This window comes from Ranitomeya variabilis, chromosome 1, assembly GCF_051348905.1.
Source record: "Ranitomeya variabilis isolate aRanVar5 chromosome 1, aRanVar5.hap1, whole genome shotgun sequence".
NCBI classification, from domain to species: domain Eukaryota; kingdom Metazoa; phylum Chordata; class Amphibia; order Anura; family Dendrobatidae; genus Ranitomeya; species Ranitomeya variabilis.
This window is the reverse complement of record NC_135232.1, coordinates 224,923,866-224,936,259: the sequence shown is the minus strand read 5'-3', so window position 1 is coordinate 224,936,259 and position 12,394 is coordinate 224,923,866. Positions and strand designations below refer to the sequence as shown.

Genomic DNA, 12,394 nt, shown 5'->3' with positions numbered 1-12,394 from the left:
CCTTGGATGTTCGACGTATTCTTTTACAATACTTGGATCACACCAGTACATTCCGAATTGATCATAACCTGTTTATCCATCTCTCAGGACAAAACAAGGGGAAAAAGGTAGCCAAAAGTACCATCGCTACATGGATCAAGAAGGCTATTACGGAAGCCTATCTCTCTCAAAACAAGTTACCTCCAGTAGGTATCAAAGCCCATTCAACAAGATCCACATCGGTTTCCTGGGCAGAAAGAGCAGGCGCATCTCCGGAGCAGATTTGCAGGGCAGCAACGTGGTCTTCACTCCATACTTTCTCTAAACATTACAGACTAGATGTATTGTCCAACAAGGACTTAGCCTTCGGCCGCAAAGTACTCCAGGCCGTTGTCCCTCCCTAGTGCCAAAATTAGTTGGTATTCCTCCATATGCCGTCGTGGAAGGTGACTAGAGAAAATAGAATTATTCTTACCGTTAATTCGGTTTCTAGGAACCTTCCACGACGGCACTAATTTCCCACCCGATATATATTCCTGGATTAGTTCTGGGATTTTAAAGGTAAACCAGTGCAATGGTCTCAGTTGTAAGTCACTGGCAAGTGGGAGGTGGGAGGTCCTTTTAACCTCTGTGTTTCCTGTTCCCCATTAGGGCAAAGAGACAACCTCCATATGCCGTCGTGGAAGGTTCCTAGAAACCGAATTAACGGTAAGAATAATTCTATTTTTTATTTTGATCGCTGTGATAGAACCTACCACAGCGATCAAAATGTACTTGTAAGGAATCTGCCGGCTGGCAGATTCGGCGAGCGCACTGAGCATGCGCCCGCCATTTTGGAAGATGGCGGCGCCCAGCGAGGAGACGTACGGACACCGGGAGGATCGGTAAGTATGAAGGGGTGGTGGGGGGGTAATCGGACCACAGGGGGGGTGAATCCAAACAAGGAGGGAGCGGACAGGAGGACGGGGGAGCCGGCAGGCGGACGGAGGGGACCGGACCCCATAACGGAGGACTGGACTGGGGGGGAGATCGGTGGGTGTGGGGGGGGGTCACTTCTGTATTTCCAGCCATGGCCGATGATATTGCAGCATCGGCCATGGCTGGATTGTAATATTTCACCAGTTTTTTAGGTGAAATATTACAAATCGCTCTGATTGGCAGTTTCACTTTCAACAGCCAATCAGAGCGATCGTAGCCACGGGGGGGTGAAGCCACCCCCCTGGGCTGAAGCACCACTCCCCCTGTCTCTGCAGATCGGGTGAGATTGGAGTTAACCCTTTCACCCGATCTGCAGGGACGCGATCATTCCATGACGCATACGCTTCGTCATAGGTCGGATTGGCACAGACTTTCATGACGCAGCGTATGCGTCAAAGGTCGGGAAGGGGTTAAAAGCTATGACCACCTTTTTTTTTTTTTTTTTTTTTTAAACTTGTGCAGTTAACAGTGCAGGCTGCTAGATCCTGCTTTGTGCCATCAGATGATCTTCGTGATGGTTCTTGTCATCTGTTTACAAATTGTCAATGGCAAATAAACCCTAACTAAAGATTCTATAGTGCTGTTAAACTATTGAAAAGTAATTTTTAGTCGTCAATTTAATACACTTATGTGCTTATTAAGACCGCAACGTTTGTTTTGGTCTCTCTGGTTCACTACTAGTCCTGATATAATGGCTTGAGAATCCTTTTGGACATACCTCTATAGGTTTATTGATGTGATACTGTTGTCTTTATATACCGTACATATATAGATATAGATATTTTGGTACAAAAAAAGTACAATTGGATACAATCAGTGATATAACAGCACCAATATCATTCCATCTGTGGTTATTACTGGCTTGTTGCTGTCCTAACCTCTGGTACAAGTATTAATATATTTGTCTTCAAATTAAATATCCCCTTTCTCCTTCACCTCATTGGGGGACACAGACAATGGGTGCTTGCCACTAGGAGGCTGACACTAAAGGTACCTTCACACGAAACGACGCTGCAGTGATAGCAACAACGATGCCGATCGCTGCAGCGTCGCTGTTTGATCGCTGGAGAGCTGTCACACAGACCGCTCTCCAGCGACCAACGATGCCGAGGTCCCCGGGTAACCAGGGTAAACATCGGGTTGCTAAGCGCAGGGCCGCGCTTAGTAACCCGATGTTTACCCTGGTTACCAGCGTAAAATGTAAAAACAACAAACAGTACATACTTACATTCGCGTCCCCCGGCGTCCGCTTCCTGCACTGACTGACTGAGCGCCGGCAGTAGCAGGGCACAGCGGTGACGTCACCGCTGTGCTGTGCTTTCACTTTCACTTTGCGGCGCTCAGTCAGTGTGGGAAGCAGACGGCGGGGGATGCGAATGTAAGTATGTACTGTTTTGTTTTTTTTACATTTTACACTGGTAACCAGGGTAAACATCGGGTTACTAAGCGCGGCCCTGCGCCTAGTAACCCGATGTTTACCCTGGTTACCAGTGTAAAACATCGCTGGTATCGTTGCTTTTGCTGTCAAACACAACGATACACGGCGATCGGACGACCAAATAAAGTTCTGAACTTTATTCAGCGACCAGCGACATCACAGCAGGAGCCTGATCGCTGCTGCGTGTCAAACACAACGATATCGCTAGCCAGGACGCTGCAACGTCACGGATCGCTAGCGATATCGTTACAAAGTCGTTTCATGTGAAGGTACCTTAAGTTAAGCAGCTCTGCAGTATACACCCTCGTGTTGGCTCCCAGAGGACCAGTTCTTGCTTAGTGTACATTGGAGGCACACAGGTCTGGTTTTATTTTTACATTTTTCCAAGTGGAATGAAAGGGCAATGGATCCTTTCACGGTTCCGATCTCCCTGAACCATCAACAGGCGAGCACGAGGAGTGACGCCTCTCTGTATCCTCTCCTGCGACGTGGGATGCCAATCCTGTGTGTGTGTGTATATGTGTGTATGTTTTATATATGTGTGTGTGTGTGTGTGTGTGTGTGTGTGTGTGTGTATATACACACACACACACACACACACACACACACACACACACACACACACACACACACACACACACACACACACACACACACATATACATATACATACACACACACACACATACACACTGTTTATTTTCGGATGACTGGGCACTTCTAGTAGGGCACCAATCTCCCATAGCGGACGAGCACATGGAGTGTCGCCTCCACATATCCTCTTACGCAGCCAGGCCTTTTGCCAGACATTTAGCCCTGTCCCATCCTAGGCGATTTAACCCCTTGGATGTACAGTGGCCCCTTTTTCGGCGTCCGAGCAGTCCCCACTGCACCACCACTGTTAAAGCGGATGGTACAAGGAGGCGGACGGTCCTTCTTCAACTCCCTTTTAAAGTGGGTTTTCCCCCTTATCCCTGTACTGTCCAGGCCAGCAGCAGCACAGGAGGACCTGCAGCAAGCTGCCATACCTGCCACCCTGCAGCTTCTCCAGGTTAGGCCTCTTTCACACTTGCGTCGTTTGGCCTCCGTCGCAATGCGTCGTTTTGGGAAAAAAACGCATCCTGCAAATGTGCCCGCAGGATGTGTTTTTCCCATAGACTTGTATTGCCGACGGATCGTGACGTATGGCCATACGTCGCGTCCGTCGTGCACTGCATGCGTCGTGTTTTGGGGGACCGTCGTCACAAAAAAAGAGCTTCTGCAGGACTGATATAGACGGATCCTTCCCAAGCCGGAAGCAGTCGGTTAGCAGGGGCACGAAAACAGATCAGTAGCACGTCTCCTGAGCAGACGCGTGCCTTGTCGCCTCGGAGCTCTGTTTCTTGCTCTCCCTCTCCAGGGGTCAGTAGCGAACGTTTTTTGAGTGAATCTGATGGTTCCTTAGATCCGGATTCGCCAAATTTTCAGAAAACCGTGGATTTGCTGATTGAGGCGGTCAGCTAGGCCTTAAAGGTTGAGGAAGATTCCAGCTCCGCTCCGGAGAGGAGTAAATGCTCTCATAAGGCATTTGCTGAATTTAGAGCCATAGTTAGTAGACACAGAGAACGCCCGGATAAACGTTTCACAGGACAAAGGCATCTTTAAGCAAAGTATCCTTTTTCAGCTGATCTGAAAGAAGATTGGGCTGAATCTCTGGTGGTAGGTCCCCCAGTATCTTACCTAGCATCCAAAACTCCTGTCCGTGCCGGATGGCTCATCCATCAAAAACCCCACGGATCGTCAGTTTGGCTCTGTCCTTGAAGCCTCAGGTTCGTCTCTCTGACCAGAAAACCATTGCCTTAGCTACCCATGCTGCAGCAAAAGATGGATAGAGACCTTAGCTACTTCTCTTCGGAGCAGTAGCCTTCCTCCTGAGGCGGCGCACCTTGCCAACCAAATTTCCCGGGCAGGCGATTCCTGGTACATGGATCCTTGGATTCGGCCAGTTGTGCTGCTCATTCAGCAGCTAATGCCATCACTATCAGAAGGACATTATGGCTCAGAGAGTGGAAGGCGGACTCTGCATCAAAAGTCTCTTACCTCCCTTCCTTATCAAAGCGGTTGCTTTTTTGGAGAAAAGCTGGATCAGCTTACTTCCGATGCTACGGGAGGGAAGAGTAAATTCCTTCCCCAACAGAGACTTAGGCCTCCCTTTTGGAGACAGTAACAAATCCGTTTCAGTTCCTTTCTCTCCACTCCAGGCTGGGCCTCTACCACTACTTCGTACAGTTCGGGACGTTCTCCACGAAGGGATGGAGGAGCTCAGGTCTCGTACAGACCTAACCAGCATTGGAAGTTCCGACCCAAGCAGTTGAGACCTAAAGGTCCTGGGTCTCAGATTTTCCTCACGCTGACTACCAGCGCTATCCGGACGACGCTGGCAGGGTAGGTGGCTAGCAGGTCTGGCTTTCCATCGTCTCCGACGAGTGGGTCAGAGATCTGGTGTCTGGATACAAGATCGACTTTGCTACGTGCCCCCTTCACGTTTCTTTCCCTCCCATCCTCCCTCTTCAGAGGCAAGGGCAAACGCTTTCTCCCGGGCCATAGATGCATTGCGTCACGATGGCATCATTGTTCCTGTCCCAGAAAGCGAAAGGTTTCAGGGTTTCTATTCGAACATTTTCGTCGTCCCAAGAAGGAAGGAAAGGTGAGACCCATACTAGACCTCAAACTTCTAAACAAGTTTGTCAATGTCCATTTCCGCATGGAATCGCTGCGCTCCGTTATCACTTCCCTGGAAGAGGGAGAATTCTTGGCCTCAATCGACATTCAAGACGCTTACTTACTCCGTCCCCACCACCACCACCACCAGAGATTCCTGCGCTTCGCCATTCGTGACCAGCTATTTCAATTCACAGCCCTGCCCTTCGGCCTCGCTACAGCCCCCAGAGTGTTCACAAAGGTCATGGTGGCTGTCATGTCCATTCTTCACTCTCGGCTGCGTGATCATTCTGCCCTATCTGACCTGTTGATCAAGGGTCCATCTTTCCACGACTGCGCGGAGTCTGTTCGCATTACTTGTGATGCACTTTCTCACCTGGGCTGGCTGATTAAACTTAAGCAAATCCTCTCCTATCCCAGCCCAACAGATTACCTTTCTAGGAATGTCACTAGACTCGTCTCGGGGGTTGGTAATTCTCCCTCCAGGCAAGGTGTTAGCCCTTCAACAAGGAGCCCGATTGCTTCTTCATTCTTCTCACTCCATCTGGTTTGCATTGAGGGTACTAGGAAAGATGGTGGCCGCAATGGAAGTGGTCCCTTTTGTCCAACTGCACTGTTGTCCCCTACAACATGCCCTTCTGGCAGTTTGGGACAGAAACCCGTTCTCTCTCGACCGCAGGTGCCACTTGTCCCTTCAGGTCAGACAGGCTCTCAAGTGGTGGACTTTGAATTCTTCCCTTAACCAGGGAAGTCTTTCTTACCCGTTCAATGGCTGGTGGTGACTACCGATGCCAGTCTTTCGTGCTGGGGAGCAGTCGTCCGCCACCACACTGCTCAGGGCCGCTGGTCAATTCAGGAATCGAGACCACCGATCAGCATTTTGGAGATCCGTGCTATTCGGCTGTCCCTGCAACAGTTCATCATCTTCTAGCGGGTCACCCCATCTGTATTCAGACAACGCCATGGCTGTGGCATACATCAAACAATCATCAATGGGGTACCCGCAGCAGGGCCGCCATGTCTGAGAACTCACATCCTCCGATGGGCAGAGAACAGCCACTCAGTGATCTCTGTGGTGCACATTCCAGAAGTGGAAAACTGGACGGCGGACTTCCTCATCCGTCAGGGTCTCACCTCGGGAGTGGGAGCTTCGTCCAGAAGTCTTCAACCAGATCTGTCTTCGCTGGGGGATCCCAGATGTGGATCACATTTCGTCCAGACTGAATGTCTGGGTTCCCCAGCTTATAGCGGGGTCTCGAAATCCGAGGGCTATCGGTGTCCGCTCTGGTTCTTTCATGGCGCCAATTCTGCCTTTCGTACATTTTCCCCCCTCTACAGTTACTCCCGAGAGTAATCAGGAAGATCAAGGCGGAAGGCGTTCCAGTGATCCTGGTTGCTTCTGATTGGCCATGCCGCTCGTGGTTCGCAGAGTTGGTACGCCTTGTTGCCAACATGCCCTGGAGGCTGATGGATCGGCCAGATCTGCTTTCCCAGGGCCCGATCTACCACCGGAACTCAGGGGCCCTGTGTTTAATGGCGTGGCCGTTGAATCCTGGGTCTTGACCCAGGCTGGGTTTTCTCAATCTTTTCCACTATGGTTAGTGCCTGTAAACCCACATCGGTCCATATCTGAAAGACCTTTTTTTTGCTTGGTGCAAGGATCACGGTCTTTCCCCTCTTGTCTTCTCAGTTCCCACCATTTTAGAGTTCCTACACCCCGATCTTGACTCCGGTCTGGCACTCCGCTCTCTCAAGGGCCAAATCTCCGCTCCATCTGTCTTATTTCAAAGACGCATCGCGTCAAAACTTCAGGTTAACACCTTTCTTCAGGGCATGTCACACGTCGCTCCTCCCTATCCCATGCCTCTAGAGCCTTGGGACCTCAACTTGGTGCTAAGTGCCCTTCAGGAACCTCCCTTTGAATTGCTTTAGGACAATTCGTTGATTTTTCTGCCCTGGAAGGTTGCCTTCCTTGTGGCGATCACATCGATCAGAAGAGTTTCGGAATTAGCTGCCTTGTCCTGCCAGGTGCCTTTCCTTAATTTCCATCAGGACAAGGTTGTCCTCAGACCGTCGCCGTCCTTTTTGCCAAAGGTCGTTTTGTCCTTCCATATTAACGAGAACATTGTTCTTCCTTCCTTCTGTCTGACCCCTATTCACATCTCTGTGAAGGTACTTCTCAAGGATGGCGTACTTCAGAAGAACAGATGCTCTGTCCGTTCTCCGGGAAGATCACCGGAAGGGTCTTGCCGCTTCTAAGGCCTCAATAGCCAGGTGGATTCGTTCTACCATCCACGAGTCATATCGAGACAGAAGTCAGCCCATCGCAGTGGGGGTCAGAGCACACTCCACTCGGGCGGTGGGGGGCTTCTTGGGCCATTCAACATTAGGCGACAGCGGAGCAGGTCTGTAAAGCTGCGACTTGGTCTAGTTTACACACTTTCGCAAAGCACTATAATATTCACTTTCAGACTTCAGCGGATTCGAATCTGGGCAGAAGAATTTTGCAGGCAGCGGTAGCGCACATTTAGGCGGCAGTTGCATGAAGCCTAATCCTTTGTGGTGTTTTCCCACCAAGGGACTGCTTTGGGACGTCCCATGGTCTGTGTCCCCCCAATGAGGCGAAGGAGAAACAGGGATTTTTGTGTACTCACCGTAAAATCCTTTTCTCCAAGCCACTCATTGCAGGACACAGCACCCACCCTGTTAGTTTAATATGACTTTTGCCTGTTCTTTTAAATTGACATGTTGTACTCTATGTTGTTACTGTTTGTTCCTACTGCTTTTGCACCGAACTGGTTCTCTGGGAGCCAGCAAGAGGGTGTATACTGCAGAGGAGCTAACTTTTTTTTCGTGCTAACTTGGTGTCAACCTTCTAGTGGCAAGCAGCATGCGCCCCATGGTCTGTGTCCCCCAATGAGTGGCTCGGAGAAAAGGATTCCACAGTGGGTACACAAAAATCCCTGTTTTGTGGTTCCTCATCTAATTTACTCCTCTATCATTCATCTATTAGCATTAGTTATAACCTTCAGGACTACAGATTCATCATATCGTTTGCGTTGTGTGGCTGCGAACCATCACTTCTTGCTTTTCTAGACCTCTACAAACATTTGCTTTTAAAACGTGTAACAAACTAAAGAAGCAGCTAATTTGCCATTGGTAATTTGTAAATGGGTTCTAAGTACGCTACTCTGATTTCTTTTGAACAAGTTAAAGGGTTCTTGTCGGCAGACACTAACCTCCTATTGAAGAAAATGTAATCTCAAATTTTATTTGGTTTAAGTTTATTATAATATCCAATAAATTGGCTTCTTTATTATATTGTACTGACCATTTGAACTATTTTATTTGACATTTTGGTGCTTAACCCCTTCCCGACCTTTGACGCATACGCTGCGTCATGAAAGTCTGTGCCAATCCGACCTATGACGCAGCGTATGCGTCATGGAATGATCGCGTCCCTGCAGATCGGGTGAAAGGGTTAACTCCAAACTCACCCGATCTGCAGAGACAGGGGGAGTGGTGCTTCAGCCCAGTGGTGCTTCCCCCCCCCCCCCCCCCCCCCCCCGTGGCTACGATCGCTCTGATTGGCAGTTTCACTTTCAACAGCCAATCAGAGCGATTTGTAATATTTCACCTAAAAAACTGGTGAAATATTACAATCCAGCCATGGCCGATGCTGCAATATCATCGGCCATGGCTGGAAATACTGGTGACCCCCCCCCCCCCCCCACACCCACCGATCGCCCCCCCAGTCCTCCGTTATGGGGTCCGGTCCCCTCCGTCCGCCTGCCGGCTCCCCCGTCCTCCTGTCCGCTCCCTCCTTGTTTGGATCCCCCCCCCCCCTGTGCTCCGATTACCCCCCCTGTGCTCCGATCCACCCCCCCCCACCACCCCTTCATACTTACTGATCCTCCCGGTGTCCGTACGTCTCCTCGCTGGGCGCCGCCATCTTCCAAAATGGCGGGCGCATGCTCAGTGCGCCCGCCGAATCTGCCAGCCGGCAGATTCCTTACAAGTATATTTTGATCGCTGTGGTAGGTTCTATCACAGCGATCAAAATAAAAAAAATAATAAATAAACCCCCCCCTTTATCACCCCCATAGGTAGGGACAATAATAAAATAAAGAAATTTTTTTTTTTTTCTTTTTTTTCCGTTTTCCACTAGGGTTAGGGTTAGAACTAGGGTTAGAACTAGGGGTAGGGGTAGGGTTAGGGGTAGGGTTAGGGTTACGGGTAGGGTTAGGGGTAGGGTTAGGGTTATGGCATGTGCACACAGTGCGGATTTGGCTGCGGATCCGCAGCGGATTGGCCGCGGATCCGCAGTGGATTGGCCGCTGCGAATTCGTAGCAGTTTTCCATCAGGTTTACAGTACCATGTACACCTATGGAAAACCAAATCCACTGTGCCCATGGTGCGGAAAATTCCGTGCAGATACGCTGCGTTGTGTTTTCCGCAGCATGTCAATTCTTTGTGCGGATTCCGCAGCGTTTTACACCTGTTCCTCAATAGGAATCCGCAGGTGAAATCCGCACAAAAAAACACTGGAAATCTGCTGTAAATCTGCAGGTAAAACGCAGTGCCTTTTACCTGCAGATTTTTCAAAAATCGTGCGGAAAAATCTCACACGAATCCGCAACGTGGGCACATAGCCTTAGGGTTGGAATTAGAGTTAGGGTTGGAAATAGGGCTAGGGTTGGAAATAGGGTTAAGATTAGGCTTGTGGTTAGGGTTACGGATAGGGTTAGGGGTGTGTTGGGGTTACAGTTGTGGTTAGGGTTGGGATTAGGGTTGGAATTAGGGTTACGGGTGTGTTGCGGTTAGGGTTGTGGTTAGGGGTGTGTTGGGGATAGGGTTGTGATTAGGGTTATGGCTACAGTTGGGATTAGGATTAGGGGTGTGTTGGGGTTAGAATTGAGGGGTTTCCACTGTTTAGGCACATCAGGGGTCTCCAAACGCAACATGGCGCCACCATTGATTCCAGCCAATCTTGCGTTCAAAAAGTCAAATGGTGCTCCCTCCCTTCCAAGCCCCAACGTGCGCCCAAACAGTGGTTTACCCCCACATTTGGGGTACCAGCGTACTCAGGACAAACTGGGCAACAACTGTTGGGGTCCAATTTCTCCTGTTACCCTTGCAAAAATAAAAAATTACTTGCTAAAACAAAATTTTTGAGGAAAGAACAATTATTTTTTATTTTCACGGCTCTGCGTTATAAACTTCTGTGAAGCACTTGGGGGTTGAAAGTGCTCATCACACATCTAGATAAGTTCCTTGGGGGGTCTAGTTTCCAAAATGGGGTCACTTGTGGGGTGTTTCTACTGTTTAGGCATATCAGGGGCTCTGCAAATGCAACGTGACGCCCGCAGACCATTCCATCAAAGTCTGCATTTCAAATGCCACTACTTCCCTTCCGAGCCCCGGCATATGCCCAAACAGTGGTCTACCCCCACATATGGGGTATCAGCGTACTCACAACAAACTGGGCAACAAATATTGGGGTCCGATTTCTCCTATTACCCTTGGGAAAATAAAAAATTCTGGGCTAAAAATCATTTTTGAGGAAAGAAAAATTATTTTTTATTTTCACGGCTCTGCGTTATAAACTTCTGTGAAGCAGCTGGGGGTTATAAGTGCTCACTATGCATCTAGATAAGTTCCTTGGGGGGTCTAGTTTCCAAAATGGGGTCACTTGTAGGGGAGCTCCAATGTTTAGGCACACAGGGGCTCTCCAAACGCGACATGGTGTCCGCTAACGATTGGAGCTAATTTTCCATTCAAAAAGTCAAATGGCACGCCTCCCCTTCCGAGCCTTGCCGTGCACCCAAACAGTGGTTTACCCCCACATATGAGGTATCGGCGTACTCAGGAGAAATTGCCCAACAAATTTTAGGATCCATTTTATCCTGTTGCCCATGTGAAAATGAAAGAATTGATGCTAAAATAATTTTTTTGTGAAAAAAAAAAAGTACTTTTTCATTTTTACGGAACAATTTGTGAAGCACCTGGGGGTTTAAAGTGCTCACTATGCTTCTAGATAAGTTCCTTGGGGGGGGTCTAGTTTCCAAAATGGGGTCACTTGTGGGGGAGCTCCAATGTTTAGGCACACGGGGGCTCTCCAAACGCGACATGGTGTCCGCTAAAGATTGGAGCCAATTTTTCATTGAAAAAGTCAAATGGCGCTCCTTCCCTTCCGAGCCCTGCCGTGCGCCCAAACAGTGGTTTACCCCCACATATGAGGTATCAGCGTACTCAGGACAAATTGTACAACAACGTCCATGGTCCAGTTTCTCCTTTTACCCTTGGGAAAATAAAAAAAATTGTTGCTAAAAGATCATTTTTGTGACTAAAAAGTTAAATGTTCATTTTTTACTTCCATGTTGCTTCTGCTGCTGTGAAACACCTGAAGGGTTAATAAACTTCTTGAATGTGGTTTTGAGCACCTTGAGGGGTGCAGTTTTTAGAATGGTGTCACTTTTGGGTATTTTCAGCCATATAGAACCCTCAAACTGACTTCAAATGTGAGGTGGTCCCTAAAAAAAATGGTTTTGTAAATTTTGTTGTAAAAATGAGAAATCACTGGTCAAATTTTAACCCTTATAACTTCCTAGCAAAAAAAAAAATTGTTTCCAAAATTGTGCTGATGTAAAGTAGACATGTGGGAAATGTTATTTATTAACTATTTTGTGTCACATAACTCTCTGGTTTAACAGAATAAAAATTCAAAATGTGAAAATTGCGAAATTTTCAAAATTTTTGCCAAATTTCCGTTTTTTTCACAAATAAACTCAGAAATTATCGACCTAAATTTACCACTAACATGAAGCCCAATATGTCACGAAAAAACAATCTCAGAATCGCTAGGATCCGTTGAAGCGTTCCGGAGTTATTACCTCATAAAGGGACACTGGTCAGAATTGCAAAAAACGGCAAGGTCATTAAGGCCAAAATAGGCTGGGTCATGAAGGGGTTAAAGGGAGGTGTGTTTTTTTTTTTTTTTTTTTTTTTTTTAAAGCTGAACATCTATGCTGATTTATTTATTTTATTTTTTTCCCCAGCCATCAAGTATTTCTTTGGAGGCCAGTGATAACTCTAGTGTAAATGCCGTTAAGAAAATCAAGGAGGCCTTCAGCGTAAGTGTAAACGAATTGTTAACATATCCCATTTTTGCCTTATTATTTCTTTAAGGGGTATCTGGCATCCCCAAAACTGAGATTAAACTATTTAGACCTTCATATAGGGGTCTTGGTTCCAAAAGAAATCATACCGATGCTGAAGATTTTAGTCAGTTTGTATAG

At 48.0% G+C, this 12,394-nt stretch overlaps 1 protein-coding gene across 2 annotated transcripts in view; it reads left to right on the top strand.

Moving 5' to 3' along the window:
• ZCCHC8 (zinc finger CCHC-type containing 8) overlaps positions 1 to 12,394 on the top strand; it is a 99,165-nt gene that overhangs the window by 21,032 nt on the left and 65,739 nt on the right. For both annotated transcript variants that reach the window (XM_077293158.1, XM_077293157.1), the window contains exon 5: positions 12,155 to 12,229. In XM_077293158.1, coding sequence (XP_077149273.1) covers positions 12,155 to 12,229 — 75 coding nt within the window. The remainder of the gene's footprint in view (positions 1 to 12,154; positions 12,230 to 12,394) is intronic.